Source organism: Triticum urartu, chromosome 6 (genome assembly GCF_003073215.2).
Source record: "Triticum urartu cultivar G1812 chromosome 6, Tu2.1, whole genome shotgun sequence".
NCBI classification, from domain to species: Eukaryota; Viridiplantae; Streptophyta; class Magnoliopsida; order Poales; family Poaceae; genus Triticum; species Triticum urartu.
Window position 1 is genome coordinate 11,388,640 of NC_053027.1, and position 22,274 is coordinate 11,410,913.

The following is a 22,274-nucleotide window of genomic DNA, read 5'->3' on the forward strand; positions in this document are numbered from 1 at the left end:
AACCTGGATGAGAACTTCGAAGTGGATACAGTAAGTCACAATGACAAGTCTTTTTTCGTAATTAAGCATGACTTATGCTTAATTTGCTTCAACTTTTAATTTTAATTTTTCACTATTCTACTAGCGTATCCCCTGCCATGCAAGAATTTTTGTCTTGGATAAGATAGGTTTCAGTCCTAACGAAACTATGGAGGTAAAAAGAGTTTACTTGAAGACCGAGCATGGTTATACCTTCAACGTCAAATTATACAATGCAGACACATACACCTATTTTGAATGCAAAACTTGGCAAGCACTATGCAAGGCTTATGCATTTGAGCCTGATATGATTATTACCTTTGATATTCGTCCGGAAGATGATATTGAAGGTAATAGAGACATCTGGGTCGATGTGCAGACGCCTCCAGTTCTATCATTATGTGAGTTTCTCAACCATATTTATGTCTTCGGTATGAGATTATTTGAACCAGTTGAATAATTAATAGATCTCAATTTATATTGACAGCTTACTTCCAATCAAGCAAACATGTCCGGCGCTTGGTAGACAGGACGGTCCACTGTCCCGGGGCTGAACTAAACTGCGAGGAGACAAGTCATTATGTTTCATGGCTTGATGATCTTGATGCTGTCAAGATAAATTTCTTTCCTGCACTTAGAAATGTTAGTACTCAAAACGTGCGACCAATAGTGTTCGTACTGAACTACGGTCACATATATTTAGGAAAGATGGTAAGATTTCTACTATTTCTTCTCAGTGCATCTTTTGCATACATTATTTTTTTAAACTAAACTTCATTGCTAAGTATGTTACTATACGATGTTCTTCAATAGGGACTTCCGATGAATGTTGTGTCTGATTGGATCGAGACTGAAGGTACCATGAATATTATTAGCTTACGGCCAAGATATCCTACAATGCACTTTAGTGCATTCAGGATTTCTAATAGCGAGGAATGCTTAATAGTAAAAGACTGGAGCAAAATTGTGAGCGATCACAGAGTGATTTGCTTTTGTGGTGTTATGAACGCTTATAATATCATTACCATGTTGAACTCGATGATATCTTTGCTATGAAAACCGTTGGTGATGATATATATGATGTAAGAGTTTTTATATTAATATGATGATGATGATGATGAGTTATTATATCATTTATGAAAGAAACTGCATATTAGTTTCAACTGGATGGATTCTAGCTAAGTGATCAAGTATATGCCATATCCATATTACCTCGATCACTTAATTAGGTGATAAAGTATATATAATATGGATATGACATATACTTGATGACTTATCTAGGATCCACGCATCCGGTCAAACTAATCTGCGGTACATTCACCAAATAATTTAACAACTCATTATAATGTAAAACAATCGCTAAATTAAATTGAAAACACAACATTAAAGTTAAAATAAAAAATAAAACCAAAACACACCCAAACATTTAGTACCGGTTGGTGTTCCAACCGGTACTAATGTCCTACGCGCCCACGAAGCTGACTCGTGCCACGTGGTTTCCCTTTAGCATCGGTTCGTGCTAAACCGGTACTAAGGGGGGGGGGGGGGCTTTAGTGTCCACAATTTAGTGCCGCTTACCGAACTGACACTAAAAGGCCTTACGAACCGGTGCTATTGCCCGGTTCTGTACTAGTGTTACAGTAAGGTAGGATGCTAATGGGGCAAATTGTGCCCCTACTACTACGTAGCGGAATGTGGTTGACACATCTGTTTGCAGCTCTAGAGAAATGTGCGACACAGATTCATATAAGAGCTGTGCTAGTGTACTACAAGGCTTCCTGCTCTTTAATGTAGTGTGAGGTTGACATGATATGCTTAGTTCTCCTACATAAATAAATAAATCAATCAAATAATGCTTCACGCATTGCTAGAAACTTTATGCGAAATGCAAACTACCCACAACAAAAAAGCAACCCCCCTGTACTCAGAGCCTGTTAACGAATCTTGATATGCACCATTAGTAGTACGTACATGGATGGTTAGGCATGCAGGTGCTACAAAAATATCAACTTCTCCTTGACCATGTAGTTTCCGTAGCGCCAACGAAACTCTGCAGCCAGGTCTAGCAAGCAATGTGCCTCTGATTTACTCCAGGTCTAGAAGGTGGAGCTCAAAGGGAGGGGGCAAATCGATTTCAGGTTTCTAGCAGTAGCATCTATCACCTTACCAAGAAACTAAACTAACGACGGATAACTGAAATGCAGAGCCAATGGAAACATGGAAGCTACAGCAGTGAGCAAGCAGAAGCAGGTACCCCGACTCGCAGCACAGGGTAGGAGGGATCCGCTCGGCCGGCGGCGCCGTCTTTGGCGGTGCTGCCGCTGCCGAGGGTTGGTTGCAGGGAAGCTGGACTCAGCGCCATCGGAGGAGATGCGAAGGAGCGGCGGAGTGCGTCGCCTCCGACGAGACGCGGAGGGGCGACCCCATGCCGGCAGCTCTGGACGGCGAGGCCGCCGGCGATATCTATCTTCAGGGGGAGAGGACACACGGACGAACCACCACCCTTCCGCGCACATAGGGCTAGTTTGGTTCAATACCTGGCAAAAAAAATTGCTAGCCTGGACCTTCCCTGAGACCTGCCTGAAAATTGTTTGGTTGGTGCCTGAAGAGTGAAATACTAGCCTGGCCTGGAGCTCCTGCCATAGTCATTAGCCTGACTGAAACATCAGGCACGATCGTTAGCCTGGACCAGGCGTTTTGCACCGGTCGCCTGGCTCGAGCCTGGGGTTCTAATGCTGCTTTTTTCTTGTGGGCCAGCAGCTATTTCTGACACGTAAATAATTGCTACACAGGGCTAGGGATGAAAATTGAGTGGAAAGTTTCCGCTTTTTCAGAGGAAAAATGGAAACGGAGAGAAAATGTGAAAACAAAAATGGAAATTTGCAAAATGGAAATGGAAATGGAATTTTTTATGCGGAAACGGAAACAAAAACGGAACGGTGTTTTCCAGTGAAACAGGCGTGGAATTTCCGTTTCTACTATAGGCCTATGGCTACTTTGTAGCCCAACTACCAAACAACACACAATGACACAATGAGTAGAATGAGCGGAATGGGTCATTTGAGGACTAACTTTTACTACCACACACGTACTCAATGGACCCTATATGGAATTGTCATGTACTACTACAATACTATCCTATGTTGCTATCACAACCATATTATTTTGCAGCCATGTTAACAATTTTATAAATTTGTTTGTTTTTTGTCTATATTTTTCTATGATTCAACGGGGTTTTAAGTTCTGGTCAAGGAACCGTTTTGTTTCCATGTCTGCTCTGTATTCGCTCCGTGTCTATTTCCGGTAGTATTTGTTTTCGTATTTGTTTCTGGGGTTTTTGTATTCGTTTTCGCTTTTGTAAAAAAAATGAAAATAAATATGATAGCACCCAGTTCCGTTCGTTTCCGCGCCGTTTTCATCCCTGCACAGGGCACATGACACGAACCAAACGCATAGCACTCAGGCAGGCCTGGCCAGGCAATAGTATTTTTCATGTCTCCAGGCCATGGCCAGGCTCCATTTTCTCCCAGGCATGAAGTCCATGCCTCAAACCAAACTAGCCCATAGTCAACGCCTGGCCCAGGAACAATGTTCTCATGGAAACCCCATCGGGCCCATTCGCAATTGCTACTTCTTTTCTACTCCCCTTTTCTTCGTTGGGCGACGCTATACGCGTCATCCGGCAGATAGCATAAAAACATCAAGCGCCTTCAGGACCGTTCGGTTGACAAAAAAAAACAGCTGTCGGATCTCCCCCAAACGTGCACGTCGCGAATTGCAACAAGCCGGTTGTTGCGTTGTTGGCTCTGCAACCGAGGCTTCGTTGCAAAACCACCCGAAGCATTGTTTTCTTTGTTTTTTGAGCTTAAAGCGTTATTTCCTTAAGTGTCATCTCTGCACTGTAGAAATTTATTTGCAACAGAGCTTGTGTTGCAAAAGTATTATTTTTCGTCTTTCACCTTTTTACAACATAGATAATGTTGCGGAAGGACTTCTACAACATTGATGGTGTCCGAGAATTATTGTTTTCGTCTCAAGATCTCTGCAACAGGAGCCTTGTTGTGCTCGGCCTTCTGCAACAAGATCATTGTTACAAGACCTTTTTGAATCATTTTTTTCTCCGGTCTCTGCAACAAGGAGGCCTTTTGTAACAAAGAGGCTTGCTGTCTCTAAACACGAGGCCACCGGCAACAAAGGACCTCCGGCCGGGCTCGCTCTGTGTCGGAGGTGGGGGGTTGCGAGCCCGTGTCAACCAGGGATGGCTGCGTCGTGGCCCCGGCCACGTCTAGGCTCGCCGGGCATGGCTCTTCCCTGCCAGCACCTGGACGGCTTCGACAACGACCGCGCGGGCAGGTTGTGGTGGTGGAATCCCCCCACTGCATCTGTAACAACGATGGCACCGCGCCGCGCCGCGCCACGCCTTCACTCTGGCGGGCATCCGCGCAATACTCCACGGCCCAACATCGCCTAATGATTTGGGAGAAGGTGGGCGTACGGGAGAGGAAGAATAACAGAATGAGATAAGGCTTGTGGGATGTGTGGCTGAAAGGGGGATGTGGCCGCTAGCGGTGTGCTCACTCCGCACTGCAGGATCAAGACGATCTGACGACGAAGGAGGCGATCGGCGCAAGTGAGTTATCAGTCAATTGAACAGAATCATTTCCCTAGGAAAAAAAGTAAGCATAATTCTCTGGGAACCTTCAGAACTCCGAGAACGCTTAATAGGCTCCCATCCAAATTGTCATCATCTTTCAGATCGGAACAAACAGAAGACATGGATATAGGTAGCGCTAGTGATAATGTTAACCTATAACCAAACCGTTGTGCACACCACACACACAAAACCATCACTATCATCATCACCATTCATGTTGCAAATTAGAAATTACAATCAGTTGATTATTCGAACCAGAACAAAACAACTCCACATACACAATAATCACCATCATCATTCAAGCTTACATATTACAGCCAGTCGATGGCCGACTGTACCACACCAAACACTCACACCCACACACAGAAGGAGCTCATGCTGCACTCGGATTTATTTTTGTCATTTGCTCGAAAGCAACCAGATGAACAGTGCTTTGATGGACCGAGCAAGGATGGCCAAATCAAATCAAACCAAAACCAAACCAAACCAAATCAAATGAAACTGCAAGGGGCGTCACCGCACTAAGGCAATGACGATGTAGGGAACACCACAAACCAATCAAGCAGCAAACAGGGCAAGCAACATATACACGGCAGGAAAGCTTCAGTTATGTAGGTCTGCATGATGACGCACATGCATTCAGGTTGGACGAGCCCGAAGGTTGATTCACGGGAGAGGTGAATTACCTGCGGCATAATAAACCAACATTTGGTAGGGATGATTAAACATATGGACTTCCAAAGGATACAGTAGATAAGTTGGTTTTTGTTCTAGAAAAGAGAAGCTAGTGATTTGTTCAGCACAAAATTAAGTTTATTTGCAGAGTAGGAGAGATGGAGTAATATGTGTGTAGCTCACCTGAGTATGGTGCCTCTGGGCAGCTCGGCCTTGTAGTACAGCGAGTGGCTTGGCTCGTAGAGGGAAGGGTGATGGTACTTATTCAACCCGTCCCACTCAAGGTTATCCCACCAGTCCTTCTCGCAGTCCACCTTGGGTGGCTTGGTGTCGCGGCCGACGGACGGCAGACGCCTAAGGCTCCAACAGCCTCGGATCTTGACGGTCTCGAGTATAGGCGCCCACATCCTGCACCCATATATGTGCTGCAGCTTGGGGACCTCATGCAGGTGGATGCTCCTCAGATAGGGAAATTCTATAATTGTATCCTGTTTTTGGCGCCCAGGGGCCAAAGGGAAGACCTCCCTTAGATCATCACAGTACACTATCTCGAGGGTCTGCAAATAACTACAGAAGAACCTCCCTGAATTTCGGCTGGCCAAGGTGAACACGTGTAAGAGCCTGGGACAGCAGTCCAGGTGCAAGAACTCCAGGCTACAAAAGGTCAGAATTGACGTAGTAAATGTCTCTGCCGTCAGAAGCTGGGACAACCATAATGTCTCCAGACGCCTAAAGCTGGACGCACCATTGCCCTGCCCAATATTGAAGACCGTGTGTAGCTTGGGGCACCTCTCGACTCGGCACCATCTTAGACTCTGCCATCCTGATCCGTCGAGAGGTGGAGGGATATTGGTGATGGACAAGTTATCATAGGCATGCACAGATGTACTCTGCTTGCATATAAAACCAGGCAATAATAAAGCACTAGTGCTAGCACTTGGTGCATCCTCCAAAAGTTTGTTGCCCTGTCCATGAATGATCTTTATCATACATGTCTTTGGTTCATCCCAAAGAAATATCTTAGGGCAGTCCCACATCACCATCACTCCAACTGGGCCACCATCCTTCAAGACATATCCATACATGGAGTCCACCATAGTCCTTGTGTGCGGTTGGACTTGCAGTAGTTTGTGGCTGCTTGTTCCTTGGATGTTGCAACCACCAACAGTAGCTGCAGGAAAGATATCAATATGTACGGATGTGGCCCTTAAAAATTCTCTTACAGGAGAAAGCGACCTCAGGAGCCTTGTATCCATAAGAGAAATCCGCCATCCACTGTTAAACTTTTCTTCTTTCTGCTGTTGGAGGGCTTGATCGCTAAGGGGATGTGCATGTGATGCTTCACCTCCGTCAGCTGATGCTGATATTGAGGTGGTGTCAAGATGCAGCAAACCAGACCACCCTTTCCCTTCAAATGTCTTAGGCCACAATATTGCACGGAGCTTCTCGCAGCCTAGCAGGATGATCTGCTTGGGGAGTGAGGTGGCTACCACTTCCCTGAAGTTGAGTGTTTTCACTCCTGTGCCCGAGAGGTCCAGCTCTTCAAGACTCCCCAACGATCCTTTCAAGAATATGTTCTTCAATTCTTTGCAGTCCCTAAAAGAGATGATTTTTAACCCACCACAGGCACCAATAATGACAGTATCAAGGTTAATGTTGCTTGCTGAGCCAGATAAGCTTCTCATGTAACCACTGACCATATTCCGTGAAAAATCAAGAAGCTCCATGCTTTCCATATCTGAGAACACATTGGTGTCGGACCAGCAGGTGGACTTTGTTAACCGGAGCTTGCGAATGTTACGCAACCGTCCTTGTAAATGGCTAAAGTCCCAGTTTTTGGCTCCCATCACATTTAGCTCCCTGAGTTGGGTCATGAGATCCATCATCCGTGCAGACAAGATCCAATCACAATCTGTGTAGCGCAGGTCAAGCACCCATAAGCTTTGGAAGCATGACCACAACTTTGGGGTGTCCTCCTCTTCCAATTGCGCCTCATCTCTCTTTCCTAGGTTTTGACAGTGGTCAAGCCATAAAAATCTAAGGCTGTGGCAGCAGAGAAATGGAGGTGATGAAAAGCTAAAGCTACATCTTGAGAGTTTCATCACGCCAAGCTTGTCAAAATGCTGGAACATTCTGTTAGGAACGACTCCATCAGGGACCAGCACAAATCCATGAGCTGGTGATGCCCAGTGTGGTACGCACTCAGCATACCATAGAAAGCGAGAGGGAAATTCATTGTCGCGGTAGTCCATATTCCATCGGATATCACCTTGCAGTCTCTCACCAACTTGCCATGCTTCAGCAATGTCTGTGGCTTTCTGTATGATTCCATCACATATCCAATAGTTGCATGCATGGGTAGCCAAATCATACTCGCTGTCGACATAATGGCGGCTGGTGCAATGTATTGTCAACATATACAAGAAGCACTGAACAAGTATTTCAGGATCAACACCACTCTTATATGCAACTAGTGTAGCCTCTTTGCGCAGTAGATAGTACCAGAGATCTTGTGGGTTTTTCTCGTAGCATGAAGCTGAGAGAAGAACATTTGTTATATCCTTCTTGATGGCCTTGTCTTTCATATTGGGGTCCATCCGAAACCTCCCTTGGAAGGTCCATATCACCTTGTTGGTCAAATATTCATATACAGGAAGACCAAGGCTAGATATGTCAATCTCCTCGTTGCTTCCATTGTGAAGAACCAGCAAAAACCTGCTGCCCTGTATGCTCCTCTGGATCTCTATTGCGACCTCTGCTATCCCAGCCCGAGATTGCTGATCAGTAATACCATTGAAATCATCCTCCTCGTCTTGCTTGCCAAACATCTGCATCACCTGATTGGGAAGCTTCAGCTGCTCTGCGATTTCCCTCTGAACTGCTCTTGTGCTCTCCCACTTAGAGCAGTCGATGTGGATGACTTGCTCAAACTGCAGTCCCCATTGCCATTTCTTTTCATTCGATGCGAGCTGTTGGGCTACGGCTTGCACGACCGCAGATGCCCCCAGCCCGTCCCAGCCATCAAAGTATATGACATTTTCTTTTCCTCTAGTATACTTGAGTTCATCGAGAATTCCTTCAACAGCCTCATCAATGGTGTTTGCCTTGATAACCTGCATGCATATGTGAAGCGGTGAGGACGGTGGCCACCAGTGCAAAGTAGCTACATACATAGTAGCAGTACTCCCTCCATTCCAAAATATAGTGCGCCCGCGCTTCCCGAGGTCCAACTTTGATCATAAATTTAACCAACGAGACCGACTGCAGCGGGAGAAAAAATTATATAGTTGAAAACTTCTTTTGAATACGAATTCGCTGGTATAACTTTTGCTCCCGCCGCAGTCGGTCTCATTGGATAAATTTATGGTCAAAGTTGAAGCACGGGAATAGAGGAAGCACTCTATTTTAGAACGGAGGTAGTATATATATGAAACAATATGTGATGGGCAAGGTTACGCAAGCGTGATGCAATTAATGAACAGAACTCCTGAGATATAGAACACTTTACAACAAAAGATTTACCACAATCGATGCACCCACGAGGGTACAATAACCCAAATATTTTGTAAACTAGCTCGAACGGGATAAGAAAGATAACATGCACAAGTGAACGAAAAGTGATGGTACATGTAAACATACTTCTGTACGCATGATGAATTGGCAAGATACTGCAATCTCTACCCTCTAGATTAATTCCATTTCCAGGTCATCATTGATCAGTCAGCTCACTAGAAGTCTCCAGCTGAATTCCTCGAGCTCGATTGATTCCTGTATACAAATGCAATGATATGCAAGCAAGATTAATAAAATAAAACTCAATGACCTAAAGGAGAGCATGCAAAAAATATAATTCTCGTGCTTCCACAAAATTTCAAAAAAATCACACGTGTATGTCATAGAGTACTGTGTGCAGCTGTTAAGTTTCATACAAATTTTTATATTTTTATGTGCAAAAAATAACAAAATTAGAGCACATAAATGTGCTTTTTAGCCTCTCATGACTGCTATTTTAGTTTGGACTGCATGTGAGATTTCACCAAAACTTTGCAAATACATAGGTTACTGTAATATCTACATGTGATTGTTAATGAAATTTTCTGAATCTTCGAAACTCACTTCTATTCTTTCAAAGTAAAGAGAGCACATTTGCTCAAGGGTAGAAAATCTATGTCCTGATAAAACCAGCATACATAGATACGAAGAAGCAGACAGGCTGATTGAATACAGGTGTAAGCTGAGCTTTACATACCTTGGTTATATTGAATAACTGGTACTATGCAGACTTGCAGAGAGTATGTAGCTAGGTAGAGACAGGGGCAACTAGAAGCTGGCTAGACTGGAGAGCGAAATCTGGACACACAACATGCTTCAACGGGGTCCTTGTGGTTACACACAAATGCCTTGGCTAGACAGAATAAAAGCAAGCAGTACTATTCCTTACCTTTTGCTTTGCCTTTTGTCTTTCCTTGAGGACTATCTTTTGCTTTCACTAAAGACAGAAATCAATTCTACGCTTGTAGCTAGCTTAGCTGCAAGATTTAAAGATAAAGAATTCAAGGCCTGACCGGCCATTGTTTGATCTCGCTGCTAGCTAATCAAACAACTTTTGTGTAACTTGCATTGAAAAGAATGTGGTGCAAGTTAGATTCAAGGGTGCGGCTAATATCACTAATCCTATTTTACTATTTAGCTTCATCTGCTACACAGATTCCTATACAAGTACTACTCACAAGGATTGCAGTTTTCTATTCGAATGTAATGTGAGAGGCTGAAATGCTTACTTAACTTTGCTACATAATAAATCAGAAAAATGCTTCCTACACTGCTACAAACTTTTAAGAAAGTTACCTGCATATAATATTGACACTATCAAGAACTGTCAAGGCACACTCCGAAATGTACTAAATATCATAGTTTTAAATAGCCGGCTATAGCTGTTTGAGGGTGTTGCCGCTAAATGATTTCATGTACAATTTGGCGCTATAGCCCGCTATAGCCTAGCTATAGCTGTTTTTAAGGGTCGCCGCTAAATGCCATAGCCCGCTATTTAAAACATTGCTAAATATCGACATACAATTTTTGCGCCCTTCAGTGCATCTGTCAGATATGGTCAGAAATATCACATTGTCAAGCTAAAACATAAGTAGCCTGTTGTACAGAAATATTGTAAAGCAAAAGAGCTACATGCTGCGAAGAAATATTTGGGCTGCTTCATGCTTATCAGTGTGCACAAATACCTTCAAGAGGCAGTATCCTTACCTTTTGCTTTCGTTTTTCTCTCACATTGGGATGATTACCTTACGCTTTGCTAAAGACGGAAATCAATCCTTTGCTTGTGTCCAGCTACCAGCAGGGTTGAAAGATAAAGATAAATGATTGCAAGACTGTCCCTTTACTATTGGATCCTCCTGCTAATTGAGCATCTTTTGTGTCTTTCAGGCCACCTGCCTGTCAAGTAGAGCATCCAGCTTTGGGTGTTAGATTGCATTGCAATTCAGTGAAGTAGGATTCTCGCTACTAGGAAAAGGCCTACTAATGACGCACCAGTTTTGCCTACTAATAGCGCATCACTGATGCGCCATTAGTATCACGCCACTAGTATTTATTACTAATGGCGCACCACTGGTGCGTCATTAGTATCTGGTATACTAATGGCGCACCACCCAGTGCGCCATTAGTATATAACACCATGCGCCATTAGTATGCCTCCCAGGGGCCATATTTAACCATGCGCCACCGAGGCACACTAATGGCACACTGCGGATGGATGCGCCATTAGTATACTTGGCATACTAATGGCGCACTGTTTGATGATGCGCCATTAGTATACTTTGGCATACTAATGGCGCACTCTGTAGTGATGCGTCATTAGTATGAATATTAGGTTTTTTTTACTTTTCTGATTTTTGCACAGGTTACAAAATATATTATTTGACAGAATATAGACAGTAGCACACAGCAACAGCAGATTCATCGAATACAATAGAAGATTAGTCTCCGAATACAATTCATCATATTAGTCTCCGAATTCAAAAGATCGAACAAAGATAAAACACTACAAGTCTCGAGACCGCGAGTATCGAGTTTGTCTTCACATTACAAGTCGATATCGATCATCTAAACTACCATCACATAGAAGAGAGCTGCGTCATCACGATGAGCATCATCGCGATGAAACTGGTCTTCATCCGGTTCCTCCAACGCTCCCTCCTCTCTCTCGCTAGATAGCGGGCGTATCTAGATTCCGCCTCCGCCCTAGTGGCGTACCCTTTGTAATTGTTACCGTTGAAACGGTGAACCTGTCTCCGACACTCCTCCCAGTCGTCGTAGACTCCGGAAACCTTACCCTTGTACACGACATACGACGACAACTCTATGCACAAGCCAAACAACAGACAATACATACATAAGCAATATATAAGTATGCAACAAAAGGATCGGAAGAGAAAAGCAAGACATTAATAGCACGATTCATGGTCCTACTAATAAATAGCATCAATTACATCTAAGTTGAACGACTGTCCAAACCAAAGAGACATACAATTCATTAAAGTTTAATTACAACATGAGCCAATCAATGTTTCAGAACTACACATCACTACTTTCGACTCGACTCATGGACAGGAGCGTGGATGAAGCCGCCGTCTGTCATGATGGTCATGAAATCGCGGGCATTGTCAGCCTGCATTTGTAGCATTCCGTCTATCTCAATGTTGGACGGTTGATATCTGAGGAAGAACTGCCCCGAGGTATGAAGGACATCTTGATGGATGATGTCCGTAAACTCCGACTGGATGCGAAAGAATTCTTGTCTGATGTCCGCGTCCTGGATTGCCGACAAGCTCGTGGCCCAATCTTTGAGATTATTTGGTAGCAGAAGGTGATGATGGTCCCTTACGATCGCCCGCATGTGATGGAGGGCGTAGTAGGCATCCTTCTGACCGCCAGGCGGTTGCTTGACGCAGCAGAACGTCGTATTGTGGGCGAACACGTGCTTGCCGTACTTACGAACTGCCCTGATGAAGGTGCCTCCAGATTTGGCGTAGCCGGGGAGAACATCATCAAGAACTTTCTTGATATTTGTGTAGTCTATCTTGGAGTTACGGTTCGGATCGAAATACGTGGCCATGGAATATTTTGGGCTTAAGAGGATGAGTGTGCAATGTGTGTCACTGCACAGAACACGGAATGTTATAAAAAAAAGAACGATCGAAATCTAAGAAATCATATGTTACGGGGCGGTTAAGGGATGACTTACTCGGGAAAGTAAGCCACAAGGAAGTTATCCTTATCTGGGTTTGCCAGAATGACGTCTTCGAGGGGTGAACTCGCGACTTGGCGGTCCCCAGCGCTGCTCAAGAGCTTGGCACGCATGTAGAAGGGGTCGACGATCACGATGTCCGGGGTCTTATCTCTAATGATCCGCATCTCCATACTCAGCGAAAACAGCCGAACGAAGGTGTAGTGCAGCGGATAAAGGTTGAACATAGCAAAGATGTCATCAAACCGCAGGACGATCGTACCCCCAATGGCGCCATCCACAAAGCCCTTGCCCTCTGCCACCTTGGCCACGAAAACCGGGTATGCCACATCATTCTCTCTGAGACGCCGCTTCTCCAAAGAAAGAACACTGTCATGCAGACTTCGCATAGCACCGGTTGCAGCATTGAGCATATTTGTCGGTAGCATCGCCCTACTCGCCACATGCACCCTCCTCGAGATATCCTTAGGTGAAGGTGGCCCGTCCTGAGCACGAATCGTACTCGGTGCTGGCTGGCTCGCACCGACGCCCTTTTTAGTCTGCCGTTTCCAGCCCTTCTTCTTGATCTGCTGTAATGGGACCGAGTTCTGCTCACAGACCGCCTTCTTGAGCGTGTTGGGGCTGATAATATTTGGCACCTCCTCTATCTGAGGCTCGGTGAAGGCGGCAGCTGGAGGCGTCTCCCGAGAACTGAACGCCAGACGACGCTTGTTGCAATTGGGTTTCTCCGCCGTACCAGCTAGATCGCGGTCGTCTTGTTTGGGTTCTTGAGAAGGAGGCCCGCAGAACTCGTCACCGTACCCATGTTCGGCAAAGTACTTATTGACGTTGGTAAATGTACCATCGTCGTTGTCGTCGTCGTCCGGATCCTGTGCCATATGCATGTCCGGATCCTGTGCCATAGGGATGTCCGGCATGTTCGGTAGCGTTGCGGCGTTCTTGCCATGGCTTGGCGCCGGCACGACTGGCGGTCTTGTCTCTGGGGTGGTGTCCCCCGTCCCCTAACGAATCTGGCTCTTCGGCCAAAGCAGGGGCCAGCTTACGTAGGCGCTGAGGGTCATCTCATCTTCTTCGTCGGCCCCATCGGGTCGAATCGGAGGTAATAGCTCGTCGCAGCCTGGCAGCACCCGAACCACTTCAACCCTATACATTGTGGGTGGCATCGGATTACCGTGGAACACGGGGTTGCTCGGTTGAACAATTCTGCCCTTGGCGACATCGACCAACTCGCCGCCCACGAAGTGCAGGAGAGTGCAAGGAACGTCGGCGGTGCCCTGCGAAAACATGTAGGGCGTCAGGGATGCCCAGTCAAAGGCAAGGAGATGAAGTCCTCGGCCGAGAGGCTTAGTTACCGTGATGCCGTCGAGCTCGGCTAATGTCGAGGCACCGCCAACGGCGGGCGTGCAACTGACGGAGGAGCCGCTTGCTGGCGAGGTGCCGGCCGGCGTACACCCGGGTGCATTAAGCTCCAATGCCGGCGTCGGAGACACCAATACCGCCGCCGCCGGAGACATCAATGGCGCCGCCGCCGTAGACACCAATATCGCCGCCGCCAGAGACACCAATGGCGCCGCCTGCGCGTTCTGCGAGTTGCTGGCCGTGAAGCTGGGAATCGAGGGCGGCCCCTGTTGGCCACCCGCAATCCACGCCGTTATCCCATGAATCAAGGTAGGCATAATGCTGATGAGCGTCGATCCCAGTTGTTGTTGCACTTGCTCTTGGACCATCTCCAGAATCCGCGCCACTTGTGCCTTGAGTGCTTCAACCTCGCGCGACTGGCTTTCCGAGCTGGTCTTTTTCTCCTTTCGCCCACCAGCGGCATAGTATGACGACCATTTTGTGGACAAGCCTTTGCCGGCCACACGACCAGCTGACATCGGCTTATTGAGCTTATCCCTGTTTTTCATTACGTTCAACACCCTATTCAAAGGGGTGTCAAAAGGGGAGCTCTGAGACGACCCCGCGCTACTGCTTTCTTTGTCCTACGGAAGGAACGTGAACCATTTAGAAATATTGGGGATTAATTAGAATGCAACCATATGGAGCTAATTACGCGGGGGTGTATTCCTTACCAGAACAAGCTCAAGCTCCTTGGTCTTCGGATCCGTGGTAAGCTCCTTTGTTACCGGGTCCTCCTTGTACCGGGCCTTGAGAAAGTTCCTAGTCTGCTTGTCACTGTATTTCTCGAAGCGGGGCGGTAGGCCTTGCTCGGCACGCTCCGCGTCCTCCTTGTCCCATACAGGCTCCGCCACTCTGTAACCGCCGGGACCGAGTTGGTGGACCCCTATGTTCAACTGCCGCATTTCTTTCCCCCACTGACTTGATTCGGAGGTTGCGGGGCTCTTGCACTTGATCTTGTACTCCTTGTAGTCATCTTCGCTAATCAAAGGATATTTCGCCTTGATCTTCTCATAACTATCACCTTTGTCAATCATTGCCTTCACCATGCTTTTCCAAGTAGACAGGGTCGTGCTCATCGTCGTGAGGGCGGCACCGTTCACTTTATTACCCGAGAGGCGTGTGTTTGCGAACTCGGTGGGGAACTTGTATCGTTCGTGCAGCTTCGTGAAGAGGAGGCTGCGCAAATTCCCTCGGTCCTTATGCCTTAGGTTCTCGGTGTTGATCGAGGCAGTGCTCCGGAGAATGCACTCGAGCTGAATCGAGTACCCCTTGACTACGTGTTTGGGCGCCGTCGGATGCTCGTCGGAGTTCACTTCAGTAAATTCCTCCCTGACGGTGCCGAGCACGTTCGGGCGCCGGTCCTTCCGTTGCCTCTTCGGTTGGCTGCCATCTGTGCGTGCGCCGCCATCATCAATGGTGGCATCCGTGGCGCCATCATCAGTGGTGTCATCCCCGACGCCATTAGGGGTTGTGTAGTCAGGATCGGTGTCTTCCGCGGCGTCCTCATAGCGGTGAGGTTCTTCCTCCAACTCCTGGGACATCTCCCAGAATTGCTTGCCGCCCGAACCGCCGGCCTCATCGTTGTGGGCCATGTTTCGCTCTAAATAGGAAAAAAGTTTGGTCAAAAAGTTGATTATTGTCAAGGAACAAGATCATGGTCTCATCATTTAGGGTTTGTTGACACCGAGGCATCCTAAAAGCTAAGCTTTTATCATTTAGGGTTTGTCGACGCCGAGGCACCCTAAAATCCTAAGCGTACATCATTTAGGTTCTCATCGACACCGAGGCACCCTATAGAAGCCAAGTTAAGTTTTCATCATTTAGGGTTTATCGATGCCGAGGCACCCTAGGTTGGGCCTAATCACTTGGCTCTATTGCCACCTATGTTGGGTTTATCATCTAGGGTTTATCGATGCTAAGGAGAATTCTAAGTTGGGCCTAACCACTTGGCTCTATTGCCACCTATGGTTTAATGCAGCAAGAATGGTGGGGCAGTTGATCCTACTTAACTAAGTACTAAGATACCCTGGCCCATGCATTAGTCGCAAGTACCCCATATGTCCTATTTTTAGCAAAGTCATGCTAAAATTCATGGAAAATTTCAGCATGACCTTTGCTGAAAATAGGACATATGGAGTACCCGAATTTGCCGGAACGGAAGTTAATCGACATTCCGGCAAACTCAAGGGCCTCTCGGGTACAGCAGCAGCATCACAAGTTGACAAAATTCCCAAGTAGTACAGCAGCAACATCACAAGTAGTACCAATGAACATATAGTCCAGCAAGTTGAAAAAGCTGAAGTTCTCAGCATGAAGAATCACACAACACAGCACCTACATTATGATGATACATTTCGAGATTGCACATACAGTTTTCACATAAGCATAATTGTTCTGGAGATTGCACATACAGTTTTTGACAGCACAGCACCTATGGCAGCACATACAGTTGTCGTTACTGCTCCCAAATGAAACGACACTTTGACATGGCTGCAATTTTTAGTGTCTACTTATCTGCAATTTTTCAGTGTTTGCTTAGGAGAAATAGGTTTCAAACTTCAGCTTGCTTTGTATAAGGAGACTAAAAAACTATCTAAGGAGTTCTTCAAGTTCAAGTTACAGCCTGCATGACATTTTCCTACACAATGCTTGTTGTAAATAATTACTTAAAGTAAACACTTTTTTTTATCTTAGCTTACTTACAACAGAATGCTTATCTTTCTGGTTTTCCAATTCCTTTTGTTTCATTTTCAACATTGCTCTATTTGTAATTAATAGCACTGTTCAAGAAATCTGTATATGCAATCTACAGAGATCCCCTCCTGACTTTTAGACTGATTTTCCATCAAAATTGAAAATCGTTACACTAAGTTTCAAAATAAAAAATACACTTCTCAGTTTTACAAACTGAAAATTACTCTAAAACTGAAACTTTAACTGACTTTTAGACTGAATTTTTACTCCAAGAGTTTTTATATTCAGATCACTTTAACTGAATTTTACATTGAGTTTTAGATTGAATTTTAAACTTTCTTGCAATATAAGCTTGCCGTACACTTTATATTTAGATCAGGAGCCAAGCTCTAAAATTGAATTTTTAACTGAATTTTTAAAATAAAAAATACACTTCTCAGTTTTACGAACTGAAAATGACTCTAAAACTGAAACTTTAACTGACTTTTAGACTGAATTTTTACTCCAAGAGTTTTTATATTCAGATCACTTTAACTGAATTTTACATTGAGTTTTAGATTGAATTTTAAACTTTCTTGCAATATAAGCTTGCCGTACACTTTATATTTAGATCAGGAGCCAAGCTCTAAAATTGAATTTTTAACTGAATTTTTACGACTGCATCTGTTTCAATTTCAGTTTCAGATAAAGTTTATATTCAGATCAGGAGACTGACTTTTAAACTGACTTTATATTCAGTTTCAGGTAAGGACATCAGAGAATCTACAGCGAGGGGCAGCTGAAGCGGTGAGCACGAGCCCGCATGCACAAACGGTGACTAAACAAGGAGAAAAACAGGGGAATCGATGGAGACGCTCACCGCGGAGCTGGGGAAGGAGACGACGAGGCCAAGGGTGGTCGGGGCAGCGCGGATCGACGCCAAGAAGCAGTGGTCGGTGATGAGGAAGAAGAGGTCGATGCGCTCGATCCTTGATGACCCGGCTCCAATCCGTGGACGTAGGCGATGAAGGTGATGATGGTGTTGCTCCTGGCGCAGCTCCTAGGCACGACGACGGAGGACGGGGCGGTCGGTGGCCGCGGTGATGCGCGGCGACGGCGCTCGGGGTGGAGGGAAGGAGCGGGGCAGGCCGTCGGCGGCGAGGACCGAGAGGGCGATTGAGGAGTGGAGGGAAGGAGCGGGGCAGGCCGTCGGCGGCGAGGACCGAGACGGCGAGGCGGGGCGCGGGGGTCGTCGGGCGACTAGGGAGGAATGAATCTGGCGAGCGGGAGGGACGAAGGGATCGGGCGACTAGGGAAAGATTACTAATGGCGCACCCCCTGGTGGTGCGCCATTAGTATGTTTTTTTATAGCAATGGTGCACCCCCGAGACGGTGCGCCATTAGTATTCTTTTTTTAGATAGCAATGGCGCACCAGCCAGCCGTGCGCCATAAGTAAGATTTTTTATTATTATTTTGTTGCATCTAATAATTTAATAGAAAATTAATATGAATATGAATATGAAAATGAATATGAATATGAAACAGTAATAATTTTTTATAAAAACAGTAATAATTTTTAAAAAAATATCATCAGATTTGTTATTTGAAAATATTTATGAATATAAAAAAATATCATCAAATTTGTTATTTGAAAATATAATCAAATTTGTTTTTGTAAATATAATCAAATTTATTTATTTTTTTGGATTTTTAGTTGCATTCATTTGTGACGGTGGAGCGGGGGAGGGTGCGGGGGTCGTCGGCGGTGGTGGAGCGGGGGAGGGTGCGGGGGGTGCTCGGCGGCGAGGGGGGTCTGGCAAGGGGGATCTGGCGAGGGGGGGGGTAGCGATCGAGATGGAGGGGGATCGAGATCGAGTGTCCTCATGAATATTCAATATGTTTTCATGAATTCAAAAAGTGCCCATAAAATTTAAAAATATTCATGATATCAAAAAGTGCCCATGAAATACAACCGAGAAATGAAGACTACAATTTAAATACAGTCGATCTTAGCTAGCTATCTGTTCATAATCTTCTTGCCCTTCTTTTTCGCAAATGGAGTTCTTCTGTGGAACGGACGTCCTTTAGGTAGGGTGATCCTGCTTCTTCTTGTGGTGTATGCTGCTACTTCATCGTCGTCGTCATGTTCGATCTTCGGGTCGCCGTACTTGTCGAAGTCTTGCTCATTGGCTACTCTATCCATTCCGATGATCTTCCTTTTGCCTCTCCTCACGACAACATGACTGGGCTTTGACGGGTCAGTAATGAAGAAGCATTGGTCCACTTGGGAAGCTAGTACCCATGGCTCATTTTTCGCGATGACATTTGCGCCCGCGGTCTTGGATTTGGCTTCGGGTATAACCATGGTGGTGAAATACCGGTCTTTTTTTAGGACACTCTTGGCCCATCTGACACCGAACATCGGGACCTTCTCTCCAACGTAGCTCAGCTCCCAGATCTCCTCGATCCTTCTGTAGTATCTGTCCTTGTCGTTACCGGTGTAGGATTCCATCATTACCCCGGAGTTCTGATAACCATCGCTCTTCATGTCCTTGTCCTCGGTGTAGAATGTGTAGCCGTTGATATCGTACGCCTCATAGATCATCAGGTTGTGCTCGGCGCCCTGTGACAAGGCGAATATGAGTTGTTCTTCCGCGGAAGAATCCTTATGTAAAGGGTACGACAGAAGCTTCTGTTTGAACCAACGCGTGAAACATGAGTTGTGCTCTTTGATTATATCTCCGTCCGTCCTCTGTTGGCCTCGGTCATTGTACGTCTTCTCAATAAAGGTTTTGTGCTTTACCACCCAAGGATCGATCACGTCTATGTGTTATAGCGCGACTAGGTTTGCTCTTTCAAAGTCGGCGAGTCGACATGCATTTCGCGGCGACCCTCACAGTGACCCCATCCAGCGAGCCTGCTGAGGTGCCTGTTGACGGGCAGATCAACGGGGTTCTCGATGCCCAGATAATTCGTGCAGTAGGAGATGCACTCTTCGGTCAGAATGCCCCTGGCTATACTTCCCTCTGGACGTGACATGTTGCGAACGTATCCTTTAATGACACCATTCATCCTTTCGAATGGCATCATGCTGTGCAGGAACGTCGGCCCGAGTTGGATGATATCCTCCACGATATGGACCAACAGATGCACCATAACGTCGAAGAATGCGGGCGGGAAGTACATCTCAAGCTCGCATAGTATCACCACGATCTCTTCCTGTAGCCTTCTGAGTTGCCTCACGCCAACCGACTTCCGAGAGATGACGTCGAAAAAGTTGCATAGGCCAAATAGCGTTTCACGGACGTGCGCGTCCATGATCCCACGGATTGCAACTGGAAGTATCTGCATCATCAGCACGTGACAGTCGTGAGACTTCATCCCGCTGAACTTCTGCTTCGCTGGGTCTAGGTATCTACTTATCTTCCCCGCGTAACCGTAAGGAAGTTTTACTCCTATGAGGCAGGTGAAAAACTGCTCGATCTCCTCCTGACTTAGAGTGAAGCACGCGGGAGGGTAGTCATTTTCGGTCTTCTTGGCCTTTTTGCCTTTGCGACGACTTTCTGTGTCCTGCTTCGCCTCATCATCATCATCATCATTAGCGTGAAGCTCCTGCCTGATGCCCATTGATTTCAAGTCTGCCCTTGCTTTCGGCCCATCTTTGGTCCTCTCTGGCATGTTGAGCAGGGTACCAAGCAGACTCTCGCACACGTTCTTTGTAATATGCATGGCATCAAGGATGTGAGGCACACGGTGGATCTTCCAGTACTGCAAGTCTCAGAAAACAGACCTCGTTTTCCATACCTTCAGCAGCGGCTATGTCGCCTTTCGCTTCTTTCCCGGCTCCGGCGCCTTTTGTTTCTTTCCCGGCAGCGGGCAATCTTTCCAATTTTTCAACAGCCCGTCTATTTCCTCGCCGCTCCTCGTACGCGGGCGTCTTCGGAGTTCGGTTTCACTATTGAACAGATCCTTGCGTTTCCTTCACGGGTCATCGTCGCGAAGCCACCTTCGATGTCCCATGAACATGGTTTTCGAAGACCCGGGATCTCTATCTAGCTGGCGATACGTTGTGTCATCCATGCACCTGACGCATCCAGTAACTAAGATAGTCGTGCACCGTCGTGAGCAGTGCAGCTCTCATAGGGAAATATTCTTTCTCTGCAGCGTCCCACGCATTGGCTGGCGTTTTCCACAGCGTGTCTAGCTCCTCTTTCAGCAGCCCCAGATACAGATTGATGTCGTTCCCTGGTTGTTTCGGCCCTTCAATTAGCATACTCATGTGAATGTACTTCCTCTTCATGCACAACCAGGGGGGAAGGTTGTACATCCACACAAACACAGGCCAGGTGCTATGTGTGCTTCTCTGGTTGCCAAACGGATTGACTCCATCCGTGCTCGCGCCCAGCACGATGTTCCTTAAATCTTTCCCAAATTCTGGGTGTTCGAAGTTCAACGCTTGTCACTGGCTCTCATCCTTAGGGTGACTCAGCATCTTGTCTTTTTTATTTATCTCCGGATCATTTGCGTCATCTTCTCGCTTCTTCTCCTCCCTATCCGCGTGGCAACGCAGGAGCTTTGTTGCCTTAGGGTCCGCGAAATACCGCTGCAGACGAGGAGTGATCGAAAAGTACCACACCACTTTTCGAGGAGCTTTCTTCCTCTTCTTGTATCGAGTGACGCCGCACACCAGACATATGGTGGACTCCGCATGCTCGCTCCGATAAATGATGCAATTATTCATGCACACATGGTATTCCACGTGCGGTAAATCTAGAGGACACATGACTTTCTACGCCTCCTCGAAACTAGTCGGGCACTTGTTCCCCTTGGGAAGACATTCGTGCCAGAATGACATGTTCTCGTCGAAGCATGCGTCGGTCATTTTGTGTTTTACCTTCATCTCCAAAGCCATGAGCGTTACTTTCAGGCGGGTATCCTCGGGTCTGCATCCTTCATACAATGGAGTAACCGCATCTATCTCCAGTTGATCCAGCTTGGCTTTCCCTCGGACGGCAGCTCTTGCGTTATCCGTCTGCTTGAGAAGCATCTCTTGAATATGAAGGTCCTGCACCCAGCCCATCGATGGTCCATCGTCGTCTGCTCCTCCAGCATCCCAGCCTTCGCGGAGCTCAAAAACCTATTCACGATGCCTTCGGTCATCGTGCGGACCATGGTCGCCTGCGGGGTAGAGCAAAACGATATTTTAGAACCAAGAAAAAATTTGGCATGACTTTCCCTAAAAATAGGACCAAAAAGAATGCATAATGCCAAAATTCTCGCCGAAATGAAAATGAATCAACATTCCGGCAAAATATTGGCAACTATCGCATTTCAAATACCGGTACCTACAAACACAAACATATATGCAACACCACAAACATATGCAACACCACAAACATACATAGATCTAGCTAGGCCACAAAAAATGCATGTGCACATTATTGGAACGAGCTAGGGAGAAAAAAAGTAGATCTACAACATGAAGATAGCTTTCCCCTTACTTACCTATCAAAAAAAGTAATTTCAACACTTAATTTTGATGAATCTATGGTGCAAATGAGGTGAGGAGGAGGCAGCCAACAAGCTTAGAG

At 46.2% G+C, this 22,274-nt stretch overlaps 1 protein-coding gene across 2 annotated transcripts; it reads right to left on the minus strand.

The window, feature by feature from the left end:
* Positions 1–4,859: 4,859 nt before the first annotated feature.
* On the minus strand, positions 4,860–9,944 carry LOC125516223. Of its 2 annotated transcripts, XM_048681706.1 has the most exons (4): positions 9,597–9,944; positions 8,987–9,115; positions 5,531–8,460; positions 4,860–5,358 (listed from the first exon to the last, which is right to left on the minus strand). In XM_048681706.1, exons 2-4 carry the CDS (start codon positions 8,996–8,998, stop codon positions 5,355–5,357), a joined length of 2,946 nt encoding a protein of 981 aa, XP_048537663.1. In that variant the 5' UTR covers positions 8,999–9,115; positions 9,597–9,944; the 3' UTR covers positions 4,860–5,354. The 2 variants fall into 2 exon arrangements, with proteins under 2 accessions (XP_048537663.1, XP_048537664.1); XM_048681707.1 differs by lacking the exon at positions 4,860–5,358 and having other exon boundaries at positions 5,527–8,460; positions 8,987–9,944.
* Between the last annotated feature and the right edge of the window lie 12,330 nt (positions 9,945–22,274).